Source organism: Pelodiscus sinensis, chromosome 1 (genome assembly GCF_052426305.1).
Source record: "Pelodiscus sinensis isolate ZL-2025 chromosome 1, ASM5242630v1, whole genome shotgun sequence".
Taxonomy (NCBI): domain Eukaryota; kingdom Metazoa; phylum Chordata; order Testudines; family Trionychidae; genus Pelodiscus; species Pelodiscus sinensis.
The window spans coordinates 256,052,090-256,078,534 of record NC_143052.1 but is presented as its reverse complement, the minus strand read 5'-3'; the positions used below and the strand labels follow the sequence as shown (position 1 = coordinate 256,078,534).

The window sequence follows — 26,445 nt, the reverse complement described above, 5'->3', positions numbered from 1 at the left end:
GTGACCTTTGTTTTTGACAGAAATCATATCTGGGTTGTTATCTAAAAGGCTCCTTGGGTCTGTGGTAGGTTGAGTACCTCGTTCTCTTAAAGGGGGAGTGTACATTCCCAGGGTCCTGAGGGTGGTACAGGAGTCCTTCATGGAATGTAGCACCTCATCTGTCTTAGCAGCAAAGAGGTTGGTCTTGTCAAAGGGTAGATCTTTGACTTTCTGTTGTAAATCTCTTGGGACTCCTGATGCCTGCAGCCATGAGATCTTGCGCAGTACGATGGCAGATGATGTAAAATGGGCCATGGTGCCTGCTACATTGTGGACTGTAGGGCAGTACAGGAAACGGTGTGGCCCTCCTGCATGATGTTAAGTAGAATTTGTCTCTTCTGTTCTGGTAAGTGTTGAACCAGGTCCTGTAGTTTCGAATAATTGGCATAGTCATAATCTGCGAGAATCGCTGTGTAGTTTGCCGTTCTAAGGAGCAAGGTGGCAGAGGAATAGACTTTGCGGCCCATGATGTCGACTTTTTTGTGGTCTCTGTCTTGTGGAGTGGTCTTGAGGTTAGGCTGTCTTCCCTTATGTCGAACAGAGTCCACAGCTAATGAGTTTGGTGGGGGATGAGTAAAAAGAAAATCCATGTCTTTAGGAGCAATTAAGTACTTGTGGTCTGCCCTTTTGTTAGTTGGGATAATGGACGCAGGGGTCTGCCAGATGTTATCCACAGGGTCCATAATAGCCTCGTCCATCAGGAGTGCTAGTCGGGAAGTAGTGGGAGGTTGCAGTGTACGTAGGAGCTGGTATTGCTTCACTTGTATATCTTGAAGGTCTCGCTCTTGAGCTAAGGCCACCCTTTTGAAAAGGTCTTGGAATTTTCTTGAGTCATCGCCGTATGGTGGGGTTTCGGCTGTGACTGCTTCACCAGGTGAGGATGAGGAATTGTGCAAGGGGAATCTGTCTTCCCCTTCTGAGAGGGAGTCTTGTATTTCGGAGTGAGCTGGAGAATTCGGCTCAGTTACTGAAGTAGTAATTGGAGGTGAAGCCGGTAGTGGTCTGGAGATAGTAGAAGGGGCACAGTGGTGGCTCTTCTTGGAACGTGGTTCCCACGGCTGCCATTGAGTGGTGTATGGTGGTGGTGGGTAACCATACTGTTGTGCATACCATGGTGGTGAAGGAGGAGAGTGTGTGTATTGCACTGAGCTGGGTTGCCAAGAGGGAAGTCTGAGAGCCGGACTGGAGTGTTGGGAGGAAAATCTACTCCCTGATTCCGTGCCCACCTCTCTCGGAGACGATCTGTGGGACTGCACCGACTGAATGGAGGAGCCCAGCAAAATCAGTGCCATTGGCATGTGGCTTTTTACTGGGGATCGGTAGTGCGCTCGTTCTTGAGTCGGTGCCGAGCCATGTGGTTTACTCAGTGCCAAATGACCCAGTAGAGGCATGTCAGTGAGGGGCTTCTTCGGCATGGACGTCGGTGCCGAGCAATCCTTATATTGGCTCGCCGGTGCGGCTGGTGCCATAGATGTATCCGTTGCCGCTGGTGCAGCCGGTGCCGATGGTCTCTGTTTTGGCTCCGAATGGGTTCTCATATGCGGTGCTGGCGTCTTGGACGGTGCCATACCAGATGTGCCGGGCCTATCCGCAGTGCTGACCCGTGTGGTCATAGGTGCAGTGGGTAGCAAACGGGTTGGGAAAAGGCCCATTTTCTATGCCTTAAAGCCAGAGGGGGCAGAGGGACAAGATTTATCCATACCCTTGATCTAGGAGGATGGTTTTGGAGCCGCTGTAGTGTCCTCTGACTGTGGTCGAAGAGACTTCTCATAGAGGAGAGTCTTCACGGCACGCTCTAGCCATGAATTTTGAACAGTGGGGGCACTTTTATGTTTGATGTAACTCCCCCAGACTCTTTATACACTTGGAGTGCCCATCAGAAATGGGCATAGCATCACGGCACGTCTCGCAACTCTTAAAGCCAAGAGATCCTGGCATGAGGCGCAGGGGAAAAGCGGCAAGCTGCAACAAAAAACTTTTTTTTAAAACTTTTGACTGGGGCAGATAGTGGGGTTCAAATAACTTGGATAACGAGGTAACTGGAGGGATTAACTGGATATTTATCTAATTTTTTTTACAAAGGTCTTGAGAGGAAAAGAGGGTCTGTCTGCTGTCGAGGATGGTAGAGGAGGAACTGAAGAGCCACGCCACGCGCGCACACACCTAACAAATTCCAATGGCACAAGGGGGTGCTACAGCGCATGCGCGGCACAGTCGAAACTGCTGGAAAAGTCTCCAGTTGCTGATGCAAGGATGTACCAGCACCCAGAGTGGAGCCCAGAAGACCCTGAGTGGTGTCCTTCGGGGACACCACTCGAAGGAGAACTATTTTTAGCAGTTCAGATTTTGCTTGTTAGAAAAGAATACCCATTTTCTGAGTATCTTGAAGAAATTTCACAAAGAAGGAGAATGAACTCTTTTTAAAACACAACAACTTTTTCCATGGTCAATACTTACCAGATTGGCCATCACAATGGTGTCAAACATAACAGGATTATTCTTCAAGCCCAGAGTGAACTGTAATCCCCGAGGAGGTTGTCCAGTGGCTACGTCAAAGCAATGTCCTTCAAGTAGGAGATATTCTAGTTCATATTCTCCTGTAACAACTCCTTCTACCTGTGGAAATCAATATTTTATCACTAGAATATCTGGTATGATATAGAGCAAGGGAGGGTATATATTAAAGGGGTATTGTTTTCTAGCTATTTAAAATATGTGATACAATTTGACTGCTACATTTCTCTTCCTTTGGATAGTTTCCACTGGAGTCAATACATTTGCCCTGATTTATACTGATCAGTGAGACATGTAACAATAATAACCACAATGATTAATAATTATAAAACCTACAACTAATCAAGAAAAAAACACCGTTTTTTAAAAAAGAATAGATGGAAATAAACAAACAAAAACAGTTGACTATTTCTAAGAAAACTAGCACTCGTTATTCTATGCTAAGTAAACTCTAACTGCTCTGACTTGTAGCCAAAGGCAGTAAAAAAGGAACTGAGGGAGGTATAATCATTGCAGCAGCACAAGACAGAGATTATACATGTATGATCCAACCAGGCACTGCTACCATAAATCTCTGATTATAAGCAGAGGGGTGCATGAATAAGTACAGTAGAGGACCCACAGGGACATCACTTAAAGAAGAATCTATAGTTTATTTTGAAAAAAAAGGTGAGTACTGCTGGAAAATAAAGTAGTAGATGTTATTCTTCCAAATATGTTCACAAATACATACTCGACACATTACTTTTAAAGGATATGAGAAACAATATTATGCATGTGCATTACTAAATTCTACAGATAATAAAGATTAAATAAATGATTCTATGGAAGAGTGCAACTGGAAAGTTGGTAAGAGACAGTGAGTAAATTAAACAGTTTCTGTTAATGTAGGATTTATTAAAACATTTTATAATCTATTGGTGAAACCAATAAAGTACAAACTCTTCAATAGTATGCAACGAGCAAAAATGAAAAAGAACAAAACACGTGGAATAGACAGAATAGACAGAAAACTTCAAAACTCAATTATTGACAGATGAAGAAAAGAAAAGAAAAGAAAAGAAAAGAAAAGAAAAGAAAAGAAAAGAAAAGAAAAGAAAAGAAAAAGCTAACATATGGAAGGCCTACTTCATTGTTTCAATCCTAACTCAAGAAGAGGAGCACTTTCAAAAATACACTATTATTTCAACATATAAATGTAATTGCCTTTGCTGCTATTTTACACTAAAATGTTTTGCTATTTTTGTATAATTTGCTGCTTAATTCTTTGCATTTTGTTTATTTTATAAAGAAATAATGTTGTTGAGGATTTTGAAGGGAGAAGATAGAATTTAAAAGGGGAGATTAACAAAATAATTCAATGAAATATGAAGCATTTATGCAAAATTACTACTGGTTTCTACTTATGTGATCCAGCTATAGTTTAGAAAGGTGTTCAGAAATTACTACTTACATCCTGTAAATGAATGTTATCAAGATCATAAGAACTGTTTACTGCTTCAACCAACCAGCTTTCAGGAATGATCATGTTTAGAGTCAAAAGTAGTGTTTCTGGCATTTCTAGAAACTTTGCCACAGGTCCAGAAGGAAAGAGTTTGTCAGCCCCAGAAGACAATTCTGGCTCCAGAACAAAACGGTAAAAGCTGTTGAAAATAAGTACATAGAAAGATTACATATTATACAATATGCAGGCTGAATTTTAATTACAAGAAAGTTCTTGTAAAAAATCATGTTAGAAGTCCATTTACTATATGAACAAAGTTTGAGAATATGACAGGACCATGTATTTGTGAGATGTGTTCATGTAATACTGTTTAACAAATGGGCTAAAGAGTAAGCATGGGAGGAATATTTCTCCTCTCACTCATTCTGGCATGGAAGATTCTCAATGCGTAGTAAAATGGGGACCCCGGACAGGGAGTCTGAAGAGAGAGGAGCCATCTAGCTGTCGAGTTTCCGGCTTCCCAGAATTCCAGCCAGTAGCAGCATTACATGACAGAAGAAAAGGCTCTCAGGGCAAAACATGTTTCTGACTAGCTCCAACAGAAGAAGGGGTACAGAGGAGAAGAGAGATATCTCCCTGCCTACCAGAAAGAACAGACCCCTGGAGTCACAAAACGGCCCTCTTGGTTTTCTTTCCTCTGCTGTTACTCCAGAAGAGAAGAACAGACAGATGGCTGACAGCCTGGCCACCAAAGGCCACATGCGCACCCAGGAGCAGGTGTGCATGAAGATAAAAGAGCTGAGGCAGGCCTATGCCAGGGCCACAGGGGGGCAGCTCCCAACCAGTGGCAGATCCAGATCACTTGCCCTACTTTGAAGCCCTGGACCGCATTTTGGGGGGCCGGACGGTCTGTGCCCCCCATGTGGTCATCGACTCTGGGACATGGAGCAGGAAGAAGAGGAGGATGGCCAGGAGTCGCAGGAGCCTGGAGGGAGAGTGGCACTCACCCTGGACCCCCGACATATATCAGCAGCACTATCACCACTGTCTTCCGAGTCTGGGGAGCCCTCGAAATGTGAGTGCCAACACTGTCCCTTTATGCGGGGCGGCAGGGGGGAGAGGGAGCCCAGGGACCGTGCATGTGGGCCTTGCTGAGCCTGGATTACGCAGCAACCTGTGCATGTGCCGGGCCAGCCAGGGCTTATGGTCCCAGATGGCTGCCACACAGGGGCCCTGGCCCATTACCCACACACATGTATGTATGAAGGCACATGATATGCTACGTACCCTCCATACCCACTCCCCTCCAGGGACGCTGAGGCCCCCGCACCCACAGTGCTGGGAGACAGGGGGGCCGGCAAGACCTCCAACCCTGAGCTTCTCCTCCCCTTTCCTCCCCCTTCCAGTTCCCTCCTCCCAGGTTTACTCCTACCCTCTCCCCACTCCAGTTATGGTCAATAAAGAGAGGGGTTTTTTTTGGCAACAGGTGTGTTTTTATTTGACATCAGGAAGGGGGGTTAGGGAGGGGAAAGTGGAAGGATTTGAGGGTGGAATAAGGCACAAGGCCCCAGTGGAGCATACCAGGGAGACTTCATTCCTCCTCTGTCTGGAAGCTCTCCTGCAGGGCCTCCGAGATACCGATAACCCGCTGATGGACCTCCTGGGTGGCAGCCGTGTGGACCTGTGCGTACAGGCCAGCCAGGCCGGCAGGAAAACCTCCCCCTTCCGCTCAAATTGTGCAGCACACAGCACACTGCCATCACGTGTGGAATATTCCTCTCAGAGAGGTCAAAGCTGGTGAGGTGGCATCAAAATCGGGTCCTCTCCACCACAATGCAGACCCTGCTGAGCCTGGCATTAAAACCCTGCCGGGAGGGGCTGAAGTGTCTCATTTAGAGCTTCATTAGCCAGGGTTGTAGCAGGTAGGCCGCAGCCCCTACCAGGCACACAGGCATGTCCACGTCCCCGACCCTGATGTAGCGGTCAGGGAAGAAGGTCCCAGTGTGCAGGCTCTGGCACACGGAGGAGCTGTGGTACACCTGCGCTTCGTGTGCTTTGCCGGACCAGCCCACGCTGATGTCCAGGAAGCAGCCTCAGTGGTCAGACACGGCCTGCAGAATGACTGAGAAGTACCCCTTCCAGTTAATGTAAAAGGAGGCCTGGTGTTCCGGGGAACAAATGGGGGTGTGCGTCCCATCGATTGCCCCCCCCCAATTGGGGAAGCCCAGGGCACCAAATCCCTCGATGACCACAGAGGCAGATGACTCTGCGGAGCAGCACTCTGTTGATGGCCTTGACCACCTGCAGAGGGACACACAAAACTGAGAGTCACTGGGGTGCCAGGGTGGCTGACAGTGCTCTTTCCCCGCCACTGCCCTGTGCCCCCCTCCCCAGGAGTAACCCTCCCCCCCCCCCCGCAATCCTGGCCACCACGGGCAGTCCGTAGTGAGGCTGGGACAGAACAAACCCTCCCATGGAGGGGACTTACACTCCGTTGCCCTGTTTTTCCCTAGGGTAGCCCATCCCCTCCTCGCAACCCCACCACCACCACAGTGGCCGGAGACTGCCATACCTGCATGAGCACTGCTCCGATGGTGGATCTCCCCACGCTGACCTGGTTCCCCATGGATTGGTAGCTATCCGGCATGGAGCTCTTCCATAGGGCGATGGCCACGCGCTTGTGGAGGGGAATGGCGGGCCTCATGTGTGTGTCCCGTTGCCGCAGAGCAGGGGCGTGCCACTCACAGAGCTCAAGGAAGGTGTCCTTCTTCATCCTGAAGTTCGGGGTCCACTGTTGGTCTCCTCAGAGCTCCAGGATGATGCAGTCCCACCGGTCGCTGCTGGTGTCCAGACGCCAGATGCGGCAGGGCACGCTGGCGTCCAGCCGCTGCTCCTCCACAGTCCCCATGGGGGTCTGGAAGAGGACCTGGGGGTTGGGCTGCTGCAGAAGCTGCCAGGCAGTCTCCAGAGCTTGCAGCTAGACATCCAAAACGAGCACTAGAGTGCCCAGAGGCAGCTCTGGCTCCATGGTGCCAAGGGCTTTGGTGTCCCGAGTCAGGACAACCAAAGCAATAGGAGAAAAAAAATGCTTTGCTGTCCCTGAGTGAGGTAGGCAAGCAAGCAAGCTGGAAAACCTGAAAGCAGGAAACTAAGGGGGGTCCCTTTAAGTACAAGCCTCAGATAGCCTCAGACAGCAGCCACACAAAGCATCTACTGACCTGATGCACTGCTGGAACTGGTTTCAGCTGCCCTTAAATGTGATTCAGCATCCAATCAGTGTAGACACTATTTCGAAATAGCAAAACTCTATTTTGAAATGCATTTTATGTGTAGACATGTTATTTCAAAATAACTTATTTCAAATTAGATAAGATAAAAGATATTTCGAAATAAGATATTTCGAAATAATGCTGTAGTGTAGACATACCCTGAGTCCCTTTCCCTGGCAGAGAGAGTGTCCTTGAGCTGAAAGCCAGACAAATTCTCATTACACTGCAACCTGAAGGAGGCTTTCACCAGAGTGATAAGCTTGTTTGCATACCCAGATATGCTGCAAGGTGGGGGAGGAATAGTGAGCTTGATATAGAGGCTCTCTTATAGTGCTCTAATAGGGGTAAAAAGCTCCAGCAAACACTTCCTTTTGGAGTCTGAGGGAAGTGAAAAGAAATTCACATCCTGATTTTCATACCACTTGCTCATTAATAACAATAATTATTGCCTTGCAAAGGTGGTTTGCTTTTCTGGGATCCTTTTTGAGTTTCTAGGGTTTGCAAGACTTACCTTTAGCATCATAAAATCCCCTGATTCACAGGGAGAGGAAGGGGAACTATGTGGCAACCCAGCTTCTTTCACCAGGAAGTTGAGGACCTGCTTCAGAATCTGGAATGGGGACTAAAATGGAACGCTAAAACTGTATTATACTTTTCAGCCACTAGAAGGCACTGTGTGTAAAATACCTTATTTAAACAAATCTCAGCCATTCCTGGCAGAGTACGAATGAATCTTATGATGAAGACATCTTTTGTGTATTAGCAAATTCTATGACCAATCCATACCTGGTACACAAGTACATGACATCATCTCAAGAGTAAATTAAGAACAGTTACTAAAGGAAAACAGGAACAAAGGTTGCAGATGGAAGAAAGCAACAAAGGTTGCAGGATCGCATCATCAATATTCTAGTCTTCAATGCACAGAGTACTTAAGTTTTAACAAATCTTCACAATGGAAGAATTTCAAATTGCAAATGAATTCCACAAAGAAAGTGGAGATATACAGGTATCTTTATTTTAAGCTATGAAGCAGAGCATATCTTTAAATCTTTTGGCTTTACTAAAGACAGTGACAAAAATTACTACGAAAGGAACCTGGCTATATTTGAGGAACATGTTATATTCCAGAGAAATGGTTCATGAAAGAGTATTTTTTTCAGCAGGGATTGAAGAATCAGACAGAAATGCTGAATATTTTGTAGAGCTGTGTGTGCATTGGCTGAAACTGCAATTTTAGAAATGCAAAACATAAAAATATTGGTTAACAGGTAAAAACTTTCCATACCATCTACAACTGAAGGGAGATTTAATCCTTGCCACAGTTATACAGGCAGCAAAAGCAATCAAAATTAGTCAAAAAGAACAAAAGGCAGGAACATCTTAAAAAACCTGAAAGCAGCTTAGAAGCTATAAATATACACTTGAGTGTTAAAAGTCATTGTCATAAAAACCTCTAAGGAAAAGAGAGAACTACCAGATTTAGATGGATAAATTCAGCTTACATGCACAAGATATGGAAAAAGGCATATCTTAGGATATGATGCATATTCAGCCAAAGACACAGTGTAATAAATAAATGAGATATGGATATTTTGCAGTTGTTTGCCACACCAGAGCAGTCACAGAATCAACTCATATTACAGACAATCAGATCGTAATGAAAATGACTTTTATCTCTTATGATGATATAGAGCAGGGGTGATAACTCGGCAGTGGTTTGCCAGGGTTAGTCCTGGGTAGGCCACCGCCAATATATTTACCTGCATGGCTGCTGGTACCTGTGATCACAGCTCCTGTTGGCTGCAAATCACTGTTCCCAACCAATGGGAGTGTCGGGAAGCGGCACAAACCAGGACATTGCTTCCTGAAGCTGCCATTGGAAGGGATTTGCAATTTGCAGGCAACAGGAGCTACAATCACTGGTACCTGTAGTTGTGCAGATAAATATAATGGTGGAGGCCTGCTAGGAGCTAATCCTGGAGGACTGGATCTAACCCATGGGATGGGTATTTGTCCACCCCGATATAGAGCTTACCAATAGAGTGAAACTGAATATTCATGGACAGACTATTGCATTTAAAACTGACTCAGGAGTTGACATCACAGTTATCTCAAAAGGCACTTTTAATCATTCTCAACCCCTCCCAGAGATGAAGTCATTTCACACAGATAGCTTTGTCCAATACTGCAGTTACTTTGAACTGCATGGGCCAATTCAGAACTTAAGACGACAAAAGCTATGCAGTCACAGAATGTGTGAAATCACATTAACTGGCCCAATGGGTACTGCTAAGGGAAAAAAGGTCCAGAATCCATGCATGTGGCATGCACACACCTAATTGGAATGGACACGAGCAAGCACTCAAAGAACAGTTTTTTACCTTGTCAAATCTTTCTTTATTAATTTTCCTTTTTTATTAGTAATTTATGTTTAACACCATTCTGTACTAAATTTGCTTTTTTCTATTTGTCTCTGCTGCTGCTGCCATTTACATACTTCTGGTTCCAAATAAGATGTATGGTTGATCAGTTAGTTCATCCCTCTGATGCTCCCATAACTCTGAAGTTCTACAGTAGTGTACTCATATATCTTGATGATTCCTAATTCCATTACTTTATATAGTGGAAAACAACTTAAAGAGAATGGAGCATAACCAAGAAAATATCTGAGCCAAAAGTAAGATATACCTCAATAGTACCAGTTATAAACAAAAACAGAAAAAAATATAAATCTGTGGAGGTCTCAAAAGATCTAAGAAAAATACATTCTTCCAATACTGGATGACTTCCTCTCAATAGTAAAAAGAGATACAGTAGATACAGTATTCTCCAAGATGGATACCTCAAGCAGATCTGGCAAATTAAAGAAAACACTAAATTAACTATATTTATCACACCCTTTGAGAGACTTTACTTTTGAAGATGACCTTCTGAGATTACCAATGCGCTTGAAATTTTCCAGAGAAAGATGACAGAACCATTAATGAACCCAAATGAAGTACTGTGATATATGTCTTCATTGGGAAAACACTACAAAATCCTCAATGAAGTCCAAAGTCAGTCTGTACTTTTGCTAAGCAAGGAAAAATGTGTTTTTTGCCTACCCCATATCAAGATTTTGGGACAGACAATCAAGACAATCATCCCTATTAATGAGAAAGTAAAAATGTGAGAACTGAATGCACCACCTAATGTATAAGAACTACTGTGTGAGTAAGCAAGCTCTGTGATCAGTTTGTATTTGGTAGAAAAGACTACGTGAGGGGCTCTAGGATCCTTTCAGGATTTTTCCGTTACTGGCCTGGATCTTTTGTGGGACTTATTCCTGATTCTCTCCATGAAATGCAGTGGAGTCGCAGAATGGGAAGTAACTCTACATGATGGTCTGATTTTCAGCCCTGTGCCCTGAAAGCATAAGATCTGGCTGTCTATAAATAGACACACATAATTTGCACTCTGTAGATTCTGTAAATGCTTCTTCAGATAGGAAAACCATTTAGATTTAGCCCAGGATTTGCAGGGTAATTCTGCAAGGCCTATGGGAGGGCATGTAGAGGTGTCTTAGAAAGCAGGTTTGCAACTGCATATTTGGGTGGTTGAAACCACCTACCTGTAAAATATTTGATCCAGGAGAAGAAATGAAAGAAAATAAGTAACCATTGCATGAAAACAAATAAAACTTGAAGCTATACAACCAAATAATCAGTAGAAACTGAATTAACAATATATTTCCAGAGAGAGAAAACCTGGATGCCTAGGACAAATGGCAGAGGTTAATCCTGGCGCCTCCAGAAACAAGACTGGACTTCCTCTGAATTTCATAGGCAGGGAGGGGGGAATTAATCATGAGTGATGAACAAAGACAGAAGCTGGGCAATAGAAAAATAGATTACAGGCAGTCCCCGGGTTACGTACAAGATAGGTTTGTTCTTAAGTTGAATCTGTATGTAAGTCGGAACTGGCGTCCAGATTCAGCCGCTGCTGAAACTGATCAGTTTCAACCGCAGCTGAATCTGGATGCCAGTTCTGACTTACATACAGATTCAACTTAAGAAACCCAGGCGTCCCCAAGTCAGCTGCTGCTGAAACTGATCAGTGGCTGATTCCAGGAAGCCTGGGGCAGAGCAACTCTGCCTCGGGCTTCCTGCAGTCAGCCGCTGGTCAGTTTCAGCAGCGGCTGACTTGGGGACGCCTGGGGCAGAGCAGCTGGGGTGCTGCTGGGTTGCTCCAGTAGCGCGGCTCCTCGGCGCTACTGGAGCAACCCAGCAGCACCCCAGCTGCTCTGCCCCAGGCGTCCCCAAGTCAGCCGCTGCTGAAACTGACCAGCAGCGGCTGAATCAGGACGCCTGGGGCAGAGCAGCTGGGGTGCTGCCGGGTTGGTCCGGAGCGGCGCTGCGGGACCAACCCGGCAGCCCCCAGCTGCTCTACCCCAGGGGTAGGCAAGAAAAGCCTGGTCTGCTGGGGGGGGGGCACTAGCTGCACTCCCCCCAGCAGACCAGGGAGACGGGGGTGGCGGGACCGCCCAAGTCCTCCACGGCTTTGCTCCGTCTCCCTGGTCTGCTGACCTGGGAGACGCGGAGAAAAGCCACAGAGCACGCGGGCAGCGGGACGGTCCAGGCGCACCACGGCTGTCCCACTGCTGGCGTGCTCCGAGGCTTTGCTCCCCCTCTACCTGGTCTGCTGGTCAGACCAGGGAGACGGGGAGCAAAGCCGCGGAGCACGCCCGCAGCGGGACAGCCGTGGTGCGCCTGGACCGTCCCGCTGCCCGCGTGCTCTGTGGCTTTGCTCCGCGTCTCCCTGCAGATCAGGGAGACGGGGAACAGCTTTTCTCGCCCCGGAGGACGGGGGCGGCGGACCGCGGCGCATCTGGGCGTCCCGCCGCTCCCGTCCTCCTGGGCGAGAAAAGCCCTGTTCGTAACTGCGGATCCGACATAAGTCGGATCCGCATAACTCAGGGACTGCCTGTATGTGAAATCACCTGGATAATTTATAGCAGTCTAACTGGCAATGAACTGAATATGTGATTGGAAGGACATAACAAGAAACCACTGCCAGTGTATTATTACTAGCTACTGTAAAAAGATTAATATATACTAAGATTAATATACTAAAATATTATGCCTCACTGGCTCAATCGATCAGAATCTTCTTTAAAGAAGATCAACAATTATAGGAAGCATAAGTTACCATTACTGAGTTAACTATGGTGAACTATGATGGAATTACAATGGAGTTAGACATGCTTCCTTGTCTAGAATAGATCATTTATTTTGTCAGAAAAAAGCTAATTTTTATTATCAATTTTTATTTATACTCAAAACAAAAAAGAGTCATCAACATTAAAACTGACAACATGTGCAGAGGTGAAATTATGTAATAAGCAAGATAAATATGAAAAAATAAAATTAACTAGTGTGCTGTTATTATGCTATTATACAAAAAGATTCTCACATAATAGACATTAAAATTAAATTTGATTGATGTGTAGTTTTATTTGTAGTTGTGAAAGCTAACAGTCTGACTTCAGTGATCATTTAGTTATGTGGATGAAATCTTATTTTCAAAAATAATTTTCTATTTGTGATGGTTTTTAATCTAAAATACTACTGCCTAAACTACTACAGTTTTTGGTCATTCAGATAGAGAAAATGACAATTATCACTGTTCAAATCAAGATCATCAAACAGTACCAATCACAGTATTTTACCTCAATTCTGATGTGATGTAACAGAAGGTTCTTCAAGATGTGTGATCCTTATCTATATTTACAGAAGATTATGTGCATGTCTCGTGCTCCTGGAGCAGGAGCTTTTCAAAGTAATACTGCTCAGTGTTTTGCACATGTACCCTTGTTTTGCCTTGTGGTTTCCTTAGAGGCAAGAAATAAAGGGTGGAGCAGATTGTTCATGTCTCCAATTCTTTCTCCATCACAGACCTACAGAACCACAGTAGAGAGGAAGGAGGGTAGGACTGGAATATAGGGTGCAAACATCTCAAAGAACCTATAGTTACAGGTAAATAACCTCCTGTTCTTCAAATGATGGTCACTACTGTATTGACAAGCAGTATCTAGAGAGGAGAAGAGTGAGAGAAAGACAGTGGAACTGTAGAATACAGGCCACTGTGTTGAATGAGGCATCTATCACAGAATCATATATCATAGCATAGTGAGAGGAAAAGGGTGTGTACCAAACTCAACAGGACTGCTTTATGTGTCTGTAAGGGGCATGCCATGAAGTGCAGCTGTGGTTGATACTTGCAATCTTGTGGAATGGGCTCATAGTCCATCTGATGAGAAGCACCCTGACAACTGATAGCAGTGCGTAATGCACCCCAAGGCCCATTTAGTCTCCAGATGGTAATTACTTATCCTTTAATTCTCTCCACTATGAGGACAAAGAATCTGGGAAACTTCTGGACCGGCTTTGACTTTGTAGTTAAAAAGTCAGTAAGGGTATGTCTACACTGCCACCCTAGTTCGAACAAGGGTGGCTAATGCAGTCATTCAAACTTGCAAATGAAGCCCGGGATTTAAATATCCCGGGCTCTATTTGCATGTTCCCAGGCGCCACCATTTTAAAATGCTCCGTAGTTCGAACTACCTGCCTGCGGCTACTCGTGGCACGGGCTAAGTAGTTCAAATTAAAGCTCCTAATTCGAACTACCATTACTCCTCCTTCAATTCCAAACATTTTGCTAATACAGCTATGCCAGCAGAGACTTCTAGTGGAACTGCAGCTTGTATAGACATACAAAGATTTTTTTGGTATTGTAAACTGCCTTTTCAAACATAAGGTATATTGGCAAAAGGACTCTTGCAGGTAGAGCTGCATCAACATGGGGACGCTTGCCAGCACAACTATTTTGGTCAGGGGTGTAGATTTTTTCACACTTTTAACTGAGATAACTATGATGACAAAACTTTCTGGTGTACACTTTGCCACAGTCACTAAGGTTGCTAAAAGTCTCCTTCTCTGAGTCTCCTTTTCTTCATCCATCTGTTCAGTCTTTTGAAGTTCATCAATTCATGTAATTATCCCATTTATTTAAGAACAATGAAGATAGAATATGCACCAAAGTATTATTGTTCTGAGGAAATTGGCTTTATTATCCCTATATATCATAGAGATAATAGGAGAGGGAAAGATGCAGAGGAGAACTGAGCAGAAAACTTCTAGTACTCACAGATAGTGAGGGCTCAGGAATTTTTAAAGTAAGCAGTGCTGCGTTTTAGAAAAATGGCTGGTTGATGGCCCATTCTAGAGCATCATGCTAAGATTTTATTATTGTTTCTTGGTTTTGTGTTGGTTCTACAATTTTATGACTTTCCTCTAAGAATTATATTTCTTTCAAAATGTCTATTGAATAAGTAGTGTTGAGTTTTGTAAAAGGGATAAGCCCTAACACTTTTTCTAAGACTTTTCTATGTGTTAATCTAAATGCGTACCTTCATGTAAAAGTTAAGTGAAACAATTTGATGGGTTGTAGAAAAGAATGAAATGGAAATACACAAAACAGGGAGGAGTTCCATAAATGCTCTGTAGAAAGAATAAGTGTTAAATATATGTCATTAATAAATGAAGCAGGTATTATGCATTTTAGTTAAAAGACCTCTTGTGTTGTGCTCTCAACTTTTTTGGATACCTAAAAGCTTAACTGTTGCAGAAAAAGCAATGGACAAAAAATAATCAGTGTTTTTAAGTGTAAATATTTTTGTAATTTTTATTTGGAAAATGCATTCCCATTCATTATTTTTATCTCACATAATATATCCTGTTATATATAAACTACTACAGTATTATTCAATTTAAATTAGCAGAAAATAATTAGTCCAGCAGCAGAAATCAGCCTCATTGAAACATTACTGATTTTTTGATGAGATAGTATCACTGTAGCTCCTTTTAATCATATTATATCACCTCTCTCAAAGAACAGCTATAATTTCCTACTCACCTCTTCAAAGGAACTTCTGACAACTTAGATCTACAGTTCATAAACAGCCTCAGTTTCATGTTGACAATATCTCCAAGTACCTAACAGAAAAGAAATTTTGTTTCTATATTAAAAAATTGGTTTGGGAGTGATCAAGCTTCTTTGGCTTTGGAAACAAATTATTCTCTTGAAAAATCATTTCCCTCTGTGATGGGGTATATTTACTCCACATTAGAACTGAAGAGGTTAAGGAGCAGTTCTTGGCCCAGGTGACTCACTACTCTGAACCGGCATTCCCCAGTGTAACGGGGTATCTTTGGACCTGCACTGAAGAACTGACTATGGGCTGGGCCCAGCTAGCTGAAGAGCCCCTCCCCCATGGCCCTGTTGGACATGATCACAGGCGAGCCTGAGTATAAAAAGCCCTACAGCGACTCACTTGGAGCAGACTGCAGGAGGGGAAGGACCTACTGAGCTCCAGAGCCAGGGAAGTAGCCGCATTCTGAACCAACTTTATGGAGATCTTTTAATGAAGACATTCATCTACATATATGTATTTTAGAGAGTTTATGCATCTCTCTATGGGTACGTCTAGACTGCGGTGCTATTTTGGGATACCAGAAGTATCCCGAAATAGCAACACTTCATCTTTTAACGCTCCCTCTATTTCCCAAAATAACGTGCACGCTATTCTGGCATCTCTGTAACTCTTGTTGCACAAGGGTTAAGAGATTTGTCAGAATAGTGCCTTACTTTGAAATTTGGCACTGTCTACACAATGCCAAATTTCAAAATCAGCTCTTTGGATCTAGACTCGGAATAAGCTACATAATATATGTAGTTCAAATTGCGTAGCTTTTTCCGACAGAAGGGTGCTGTCTGGATGCACCCTATCTGTCTGGGAGTCCGTCCATCTGAATGTTCAAGAACTCCTCCAAAATTATAAGAGCTAAGATCACCAAAATTGATATGCAGTTTCTTCTTATCCTAACTTAAAGCAAGGTCAAGATTTGGTTGTGACAGGAATACGGGAAGTGCCTGGAATGGGATTGTTTTCCATTACATGGAAAGGAAAAAGGGACTGAGAGCAGAAACAGTTATGCTCCACAATGACCACTGGGGGCAGCAAGCTCAGGGGACAGTTATACTGCAGTGACCACAGGGGGAGCCACACCAGGAAGAGAGTCACCAGCTGGGGTCAGGACTCTCCATATTGCTGGCCACCAGCCACAAGTAAGTGGCCCCCTGCCCCAATCCCTTCTTCCCCTAGCTCTCAGCCGCAGTGGTGGATGGAGAGTGGGAGCCCTGCTGACCAGTGTCCCAGCCAACATGACCTCATAGGCAGCATGGCCATGCCCCCACACGAGGAGCCACGGGTTGGGGACAAGCAGCAGAATCCCGCCCCCCACCAAAGAGCTGCAGGCCATGGCCAGACAGTGGAGCCACATTCCCCTTGGAGGAGACAGGGGCTAGGGCTGAGCAGCAGAATCCAACTCCTCCCCGTCTCCCACAGAAGTCATGGGCCGGGGCTGGGCAGCAGAGCTACCCCCGCTCCTGAGGAGCCATTGGCTAGGACTGGACAGCACAGCTCCCACCCACCCGTCCATAGGAGCCACCAGCACAGAGTCAGCCCTCTGGGAGTTGCTGCCGGCTGGGCAACATGGCTCTGGACACCCCAGGGAGTCGCAGCCACCAGAGCAGCACCACCCTCACCAATGCAGGTGATCCTGGTGAGCCCCCCCTCCCAAGATCTCCCAGTCTTCTACCCTAAGCCCCCCGTGAATCCTGTGCCCTGTGCCCTTCACATCTTGCACACCCTATACTAAGTCCCCCACCCCTGCCCTGATTCCTGTACTCCTCCAGCCCCGGGCCCTGAGTCACCACATTCCCAAACCCCTGCCTCGACTTCTGCATCCCACCCCCAACCTTCTGCCTGAAAGGACCCAAGCAATGCTGGGCAAATCTTCTAGTTTTCTATATTATTAAGCAATTGACAGTTTCAGTTAAACTCATCTGTCAGATAAATGCTAGGCTGTAATTTTTTTTACATATTTTATGTACATACATGTATTTCACGTAAAAATAAGAAAAACCAAAACATGCTTAGTATAAGATAAAGTACAAAAAAGTACAAATTAAAAGAAATCGACATTGTCTTACAATCAATAAATGTGCCATCTTCTGTGCTTCTCTTGTTAAAGGATCAACAATGGCAATAACATCATAGAATGGTTCATTCTCTTTAGGATCTATTTTTACTACACTGTTAAAAAATGTTAAACATAAGTGAAATGAAAAATTATAAATTAAAAGTGTGCAAATAACAATTATCAATGTGTTTTCTTAGTTCTGAATGTATCTTATTTTAGCACTTTACACCACCTTTAAGAATTTTTCAATACAAGACATTGTTCCAAACATTTATCAGAGTCTTCTTGTGAAGTGTCCAGAAAAGCACAGTAAGAACAGAAATACTTTCCTTTTTTCTGCTCATTATAAAACTTTCATGGAAGCAATATCAGCCAGAATCTTCCTCAAGTACCCATAACCACAGTATAGAGATGTGGCCAGCTACTGAGTGCCCCTTTGGGACTCCTCTTACTGAAACTGGTTGGCAAAAATGTACCTCCTTTGCTTCTGCAGAAGTTTCAGGAGGAAGGTTTCTGCCTTTTGCTACTGATCAGCTCACAAACAGAAAAATTCTCCATCTTTTTAATACGCATTTCCTTCCTTGGTGTGGGGAGTGTCTTTGATCCTACTCACTACCCAATTTTGTGGCTGCCTACTGAGCACCTCTTCATAGCCAGCGGTTGCTTGACACGCACCCGACCCCATTAGTCCCCTCAAGTACACCAGATAGTGTATATTGTAACTCACAGTACCTCTTTCTTGGGTTAGTTTAATGGCAAATGAAGTTTACACAAATCTCAACCTGAAGCCACCAGTACCCAGTCTCGCTTCTCATAGCGCCCCTTGGCTGCAAATAGTGAACCAGATCTAATGGGAGCTGCGAGGCTCTCTGGCTGTGGAGCTGGTAAGTAAATAAACTGCCGGAATGGCCCATTATCCTCTACCCTGAATCATCAGATTTTGCAAGCGTTAGTAAGAGTCAACAGAGACGGAAATTAGATGTAAAAAATTAATTAAAAAATGAAAACTAATGTTAAATATAATAGAATGGGATTCGTTTTGGCAAACCAGATTAAAAGGAAATAATATATTAATCATAGATCCCTGATTAGAGAAAGCTAGAACCATAAGGAATAAATTACAGTAGTCCCTAATTTAACACATAAGTTAATAAATCATGCATTACAAATACACTTAGTGTATTCACACTATTTTTCACTAAACAACATATCAGTTAGATGCTGCCAGGAGTGCAGACAGGGAAAGTGATGGGAAAGTTACTCATCTTGTGCAGTAACTGGAGTTCTTCGAGATGTGTCCCTGTGGGTGCTTCACTTAGGTGTGTCAGCGCTGCTGTGCACATGGCTTGGAGATCTTTGCTCGCAGTTTCCCGGCTGCCAGCGCATGCTGCATTATTGCACAATCACCCTGACTGACAGTTAGGCACATGCTGGCGGCCATTCCTTCTGTTTCTTCTCTACGCCAGATTGTGTTAGCCTGGAGCAGAGGGGAGGAAAGTGGGTATGGCGCACCCATGGGGACATATCTCGAAGAACTCCAGTTACTGCACAAGATGATTAACCTTCCCTTCTTCTTCCAGGGTCCCCATGGATGCTCCACTTAGGTGACTACAAAGCAGTGTTCCTGCTTGGTGATGGGTGCTCCATGATGCAGGGTTGGATGTTGGACAGTATGGTATGTCCAAATCTAGTGTTTGAGTCCTAAAAGGACCGAATAGCATACTGTCGTGCAAAGATATTGGCCGAAGCCCATGTTGCAATTCTGCAAATCATGTCTATTGGAAGACCCTTGAGGAACGCAGTTGTGGTAGATACTGCTCTCGTGGAGCGCACCCAGAGAACAGTTGGTGGCTGTCTGTGTTTCTGGGAGTAAGCCAACTATATGCAAGTAGGACTCCATGTGGATATTTGCTGTTTGGAGACAGGTTCAGCTTTGGACCTATCTGCGCAAGACACAAATAGTCTGGATGTTCTTCGGGGATATTTCATGCGTTCCAGGTAAAAGGCTAATGCCCTGCGTACATGCAGCATGTGCAGCGCTGCCTGGTTGCTGTCCTCGTGTGGTTTCACGAAGAATATAGATAGATATATCGGTCATTACAATGGAATGAGGTAGATATTTTGGGGAGGAATTTCGGGTGAGTTCCAAGAACAACCTTGTCCTTGTGGAATTCGATGTACAATGGGTCCATCATGAGTGCTGCTATCTCTCCCACTCTCACTCTTCATTCCAGGTCCTGCTCTCTAGCACGTCCCTGCGAGGGAGTGCTCTTCCTGCCCTCCTCCCCAAGAGGATTATCACTGGGGGAGGGTCGAATGAAGCTGTGACTCAGCCATGTTGTCCAAAAATACCAGTCTGCTGTGTAATTCTTTCACGCTCTTAGAGCGTGGGGTAGGCTTCTAGCAATGCAGGCAGAGACCGATGGTCTTGCCCTAGCCCGCGAAGGCACTGTCATGCCCGTCTGCTGTTGAGATTGCTGTCTTACACTCTGTAGACCTTTTAAAGCCCAATGATGAGGGCAGAACAGGTTTTTGTTTGTTTGTTTGTGTTGTCTCTCAGGCAAGAGGGATGCAGCAGAAGCACCTGTGTGCAGCTCCGCCTGCTTTTCTTTCTGTTAAACTTAAAAAATAACAAATGGTCAGGTAGCACTTTATAGACTAACAAAACATGTAGATAGTATCATGAGCTTTCGTGGGCACAACCCACTGAAGTGGGCTGTGACCACGAAAGCTCATGATCCCATCTACATGTTTTGTTAGTCTATAAAATGCTACCAGACCATTTGTTGTTTTTTAAGTTTATCCTATACAGATTAACTCAGCTACCCCCTGAATCTTTCTTTCTGTTGTTATCCTTTTCCTCTTTTCTCTTTTCTTTTTCTCTTCTTTCTGTTTCCTTTTGATGCTATTAGGGAGACTGACTAAGTGCGACTGATGCCAGCAGCGGATGAGAAGGAACTGAGGGAATGGTCACCAGGTCAATTGGGGCAATTGCGCAATAGTGCAGACACACCTAAGTGGAGCACCCACAGGGACCCTCGAAGAAGAAGTTACACATCCTACATTCCATGGGAGAGTACTATGTCATCTCAAGTTCTCAGTTTGCTTTGAAACAGGGCTAAGGTACTTGCAACTGGCAGCTGGTACGGCTTTTCTTCCTCTCACTATGCTACAAAGGCAGGGCAAGACATAGTACACAATAGCAACTTTGCCAATAAAACTGAACAGGAACTTGGGAGTGGTGATTACAGGAGGATAAATGAGTGTTCAGGAAGGTTCTATTATTCACGTTTTTCATTCATGGTTCTAATGTTGCCCTTTCTGCCTTTACATATTAAAAAAGTCTCTGCCACTGAAAGAAAGTAAAACTAAAGATGGCTACTGTGAGTTTACCATTGAGAAGAAAGGAGTCAACCTTCTCTTGCCCCATTTCTATTCCTCCCAATACAGATTTAAAGATGTGAACGGTAGTATTTTCCAGTTTCATTTAGCAACAAATAGACTCCAGTGACATACTGACTCTCACTGGCTCCCCAAGTCCAGGGTCAATGACACAGGGTAAGCAACAAACACATACTCTAAACTCACTGAATGGCTCTGAAGCACAATGTAAATAGGTCTGCTAGCTTTTAATATATTCTTGTAGCAGCCAAGGCACAGCAGTAAGAGCCTACCCACTCTTATTACAAACAGAGGTAGCAATGAGGAGCAGTACCATCATCCATCAGAATGGCACAGTCCTGTTTCAATAGTGAGGTTAAAAAGGACCACGTTGCTCATTAGGTTTCCAAATTGCTTGTACAATCACAAAGTCAGTTTCTTCTTTTAAAACAAAAAATGTTTATTGAAGTTCTGGAAGATTTCATACAGTACTTGAAGCATTATTAATTTTTAATATTAAGATGTCATAACTGTATATGCATTTATGATGAGAGGCTGAACTTACCTGTGTTGCTCTTTGAGAAACTCAACTTTTTGTCTAACGCCTCTTTTAGGCAATGAAGAGAGTAGGGCATCCACTTTCATAATCAAATCACTACCACTAGTATAATAAAACAAACTCAGTTAATACATGATTTTTCTAATAAAAAGAGAACAAAAGATTCATTTTCAATGTATATATGTCTGCATAATGGATTAGGCAAAATATGATACCTTAAGGACATTATAGTCACAAGATTTTTAATCTTGAGTCTCTAAGCCTTTACAATATGACTGACCAAGAACTGCTACATCTATAGTTCTGGAGACGTGCCCCTCCATGCATTTAACGAGATGGAATACACAGTCCTGCAGTTTTAAGTGTAAAAATCCACTTGTAGCCACACATCTCTGTTCCTTTCTTTTTGCTATTGGTTGAAAAATTCCCTCTGAGAACTCCCATGAGCAGCCACAGCTAATCAGTCTATCTTTTGTCTGCATCTTACTTATTCCTAGAGTTTCTACAATGTTTTATCTGAGTTTTTATTGTTTTTTCTCAGCTTTCTTAGTTTTGTTCTGTCAAACAAGCAAGCAAGCAAACAAACTATAGTTAACTATCACTGATAATGGATGTAAGTGCAGTGTTAGTCAGGATCCCAAAACAGGACTTCAACTGGTAGCATGTGTCAGTAAGATCTTAAATGGGGTAGAGCAGGAACTTTTCGGGCCCTATTTCATTGGGAATATTTTATAAGATTGCTTCCAATACCTCTTAAAACATCCCACTCTCTGGTAAAGTGTACTAGCAGGGAAGATTAATGATGGCCATGTTTCTAGTCCCTGGATAGCTAAATTAATATTAGCATTACTAAATAAAAATGGGATCAAGTAAAAGGTGCCAGTCCTAGCTCCACTTCCATATGGTCTTATGATAGAAGGGGAACAGCAGAAATGACCCCTGCTTGAATTCCCTCTGAACGAATCTTCAGTGTTCAGAGATGGAGCAGAGCTAAGGGACATCAGAAAAAGTGAAGATTTGTGGTTGGGTCTAGCTACTATAATAAAAGAAAGCCATATACAAGATATTCTGCAGTAAAAGTACCAGATGGGATTGTTTTTGGGGGCCAGTGTATACCTTCACTCAGCACAAGCAGCTGAAATTGTGGCAATAACAGCAGCATTGGAAAATACACCAATAGATAACAGGAGTTATCTTTGCAGATCTCTGTGGAGAAGCAGCAAGGTGGGGGACAGTTGGCTCAGCAGAGTCGGCAGGCGTGGAGAACCAGCTTTAAAGGATTTGAAGAGGGGTGCATGACTTGCAAATGGTACACCTTTCAGGAATGTGTTTTTTTATTAAAGCATAATAAACATCTGGTATACCCTTCATTATAGGGCATTATTATCTTAAAAGAAAAGGACAGTTTTCAAGTCCCACAGACTTGTTTCACCATAAGGAACTAGGAAAATCTCACAAAAAAAAAATCGTATGTTGCTTTTTTTAGTTTTTCAAGGAAACATTGTGAAAAACCTACAACTAAAGAGTAATGCAAGTAACTCCAAGGTTATTTACAACTCTTCACACAAGAACATGAGCTCATGTGAATGAGAAGATCAGTATACAGCTACACTAAAACATTTACAGCAGCAGAGCTATAAAGATGCGGCTGCAATGCTGTAAATTCTCTAGTGTAACTGTCAAAGGAGAAAGGTAAAAGGTCTCCTGTCAGCTTAACAACTCTAGCCTCATGTAAATCAGCAGCTGTGTCAGAAGGAAAGCTGACATAACACTGTCTATATCAATGCTTAAGTTGGTGTGACTTGTATTACTCAAGGGGACTGCTTTTTCACACCCCCTAGTGACATAACTAATACTGTACTGCAGTATGTGCTAGTGTTGTCATAGCCTGAGACACTGCCTAAGTGCCTACACCCAAAGCCATAGGTAGTAAGTAGGAAATAAGGGACAGCTGGAGTCACTCCACCTTTTATGCCTTTGAATTAGTGATGTTAGATATCATGTAATTGAATAGTCATGTAACCGTATGAAATCTTAGTTGTTACATGACTATTCGATAGTTCAAGGGGGCAGAGCCAGCAGCCAGTGCGCTCTTGGCCCCCTTCCTGGGGAGTGCTCTGCCACCCTGCATTGCTGCCTCTATCAGAAGCAACAGTGCGGAGTGGCAGGCGAGAGCTGGTCTGCCAGAGGAGTCAGTTTAAAAACCAGCTCCCCACACAGACTGGCTGCTTGCCACCCACGCTGCTGCCTCTGATACAGGGGCAGCAGTGTGGGGTGGCAGCAGTGCCTGTCTGCAGGGGTCCAAGCTCTCTGTGGACACAGGCTACTCTGTAGCAGCAGTGCCTGTCCATGGGGTGTGTGTCCAAGATCTCCACGGACAGTGGCTGCTGCCGTGGACCAGCTGCTGTCCATGGTGGGGCCAGGCTCTGTCTGCGGGGAGCTCTATGAAAGGCAGCAGTAAGGAAGTGCGGGGTAGGCAGATCTGGTGCTTGTAGGGAGCCTGCTTAAAACCAGTTCCTCAAGGGAACTGACTCCTGCAACCCCCTTGCTGCCTCTCATACAGAGGCAGCAAGTGAGGGGGAGTGTGTGTAGTCGATAGGATTAACCAAGACTTATCGGTTAATTATGTGGTCAGCTACAAGTTGACATCCCTACTTTGGATGGTAGGCACAAGGACACTTGGGGTCTGTCGGCAGAAGGATGCAGATTAGGCAGGTCGAGATTGCAAACGAGGCAGGGATTTAAATATCCCTTATGCCTCCTGCAAGGAGGTTTACAGGATCTGTCGAAAAAGGCTTTCTTTCTTTACAGATCCCCCTCTAGACTGCTGCTTTTTGCCGACAAAGTGCTGAGTCGGCAAAACGCGACAGCCATTTTTATACAAATTAGGCATGGGATATTTAAATCCCTGCCTCATTTGCAATGTCGACCTGCCTAATCTGCATCCCTCTGATGACAGAGGGATGCAGTCTAGACATACCCTTGGAGAACAAGAACAGTCTCAACAGAAGACAATGGCCAAAAGAATCCAAGCTCAAGCACATGGGGCACATGCACCCCTAGAGTACAATATATATGGACAAAAACTAAAAGACCTAGACGTACTCTAGAAGAAAGTGAAATGATTAGTCACAGGTGATAAAAAAATAACTTCAATGAGTTTCCAATGCACTCAGACAACAGATTCCCAAAACCATTTTACCGCTGCGAGCTGATCCCCATCTCTTTGACAATGCCTTTAATCTTCTCTGCTGAGGTACTAAATGTTATCTTTTCCAACAAATGAAAATCATCAGTATGGAATTCATTTTCATCCAAAGGACCCAGGACCTTAAGAGAAAAACAAATGATAATATTTTAGTAAAAGCTTAGGTTTTTAAAAATATTTCCTGTATAAGCAAAAAATATGCTCAATTTTTAATAATTTAAAAATTATTAAAGTATTAAGAATCTGTCTCCAGAATACCAATAAATTTTACTATTTATGCTGTGAAAATTCCAACATTTACAATATACTATTAATTAAATTCAACTACACCATATTTTATTTATACATTCCTCCATTAAGGTGATATCCTTAACAGCAATTAGGAAAAATTAATCAGGCAAACAAGGGATGTATCTAATAACAGTTACAAGAGGAACATCCATGACTGAATGTACAGTTTGAACGTCTCTCATCTGGGACTCTCTGGACCAGAGAGCTGGGAGGTCATGGGGCTAGCTGTAGCAGCCCCAGAGTAGCAGAGCTGCAGCAGCCCCTGCTGCCTCAGGGAAGCAGAGCCACAGTGGACCTGGGGCAGTGGAGCTACAGCAGCTGATGCCCCGAGGAGCAGAGCCCCAGCGGCCCTAGAGTTGGGAAGCCCTGGTTGCTCTGGAGCCACAGAGCCTGGAAGCCCCAGCAGTCCTGGGGAGTGGAAACCAGCAGCCCCAGTGTCCTTGGGGCAGTGGAGGCTGGGACTGGATGGCAGAGCCAGGAAGCTACTAGCCTAGGGTCAGGGGAATACCACTGGGTCAGCTGACAGACCCAGGGAGAGCTAGGAGTCCACCATAAGAGGGACAGAATTGTCCTCTCCAGGTCCAGCAAACTCCCTTATTCGGGACTGGTGAGGTCCCGAGAATGCTGGACCAGGGAGGTCCAAAATGAATAGGACTATCACAGAATTCCCATTATATATGCCTATGTATAGGAATTTATTATTCAGCAACATAAATTTCTTTTAAATAAAAGCTCAAAGAAAAAAAAGTACAACATCTGAACACAAACAATCATCTTCTGCTTAGTTGTTTAATCCTATAATACCTTGATCGTGTCCTATATCAGAACTATTTTAGTATATTTGTGTGCACAACGTCTAAAAAAAAATTGGGAAATCAATACGTTCTATCATACACATGCCAAAACATAAGAACATGAATACATTTACACACACCAAAACACATGATTTTGTAAAAAGAAAATAGTGAAGTTTCAGCTTTCCTGTCTTAGTAGAAGTAAATGGACAGGTAATGTTTTCAGAAAATTAAGTAAAAGGGCCTACATTAATGAAGATTACTGAAGGGCCTAACTGAAGCCACTAAGGTCAGTGGGAGTGTCTCAGTTGATTTTAATGGGTTTTGAATCAAACTCTAAAAACATTATTGCAACACAGATTGACCCTTTCTAGTCTGGCACCCTCGGGACCTGACAGGTGCCGAACTGGAGAATTTGATGAACCACAGGAAGTCCATATTGTCTAGAAGCATTACCAACACTTCCACTGCTTATTGGGCTCTTAGAAGACACTTAGGAGTATATTAGAATTAAATAACAGCACAGAACAATGAAAGTGGGGACTGGTGGATGTAAACAAACTTTACTGGACTGCAGGAAACATGCCAGACCACGGATGTTGCCGGACTGGAGAGTGGCAGACTAGAGAGGTTTAGTACAGACTAGAGAAGTTTTTCAATTTAATTTTAGGAAACTGTTGAAAAGGCAATGGGAATTCAAATGGGAGTTTTGCCACCAACTTCTATGTGGACAGGATTTCATTCTAGGTCTTAGAAGTTATTATTATTCCTAAATAAAACATCAGACACTGAATAACTGAATGAAAAGCAGAGATATATAAAGTGTTCTTTTGGCCAGGAATGTGATTCTGAAAAACTGCA

General features: G+C 43.9%; 1 protein-coding gene across 5 annotated transcripts in view; it reads right to left on the bottom strand.

The window, feature by feature from the left end:
- The window catches only part of UGGT2 (UDP-glucose glycoprotein glucosyltransferase 2), a 190,882-nt gene that overhangs the window by 54,556 nt on the left and 109,881 nt on the right, over positions 1-26,445 (bottom strand). For all 5 annotated transcript variants that reach the window (XM_075918804.2, XM_075918806.2, XM_075918807.2 and 2 more), the window contains 6 exons: positions 24,494-24,621; positions 21,298-21,393; positions 17,362-17,464; positions 15,223-15,302; positions 4,007-4,196; positions 2,497-2,655 (listed from right to left, as the gene is read on the bottom strand). In XM_075918804.2, coding sequence (XP_075774919.2) covers positions 2,497-2,655; positions 4,007-4,196; positions 15,223-15,302; positions 17,362-17,464; positions 21,298-21,393; positions 24,494-24,621 — 756 coding nt within the window. The remainder of the gene's footprint in view (positions 1-2,496; positions 2,656-4,006; positions 4,197-15,222; positions 15,303-17,361; positions 17,465-21,297; positions 21,394-24,493; positions 24,622-26,445) is intronic.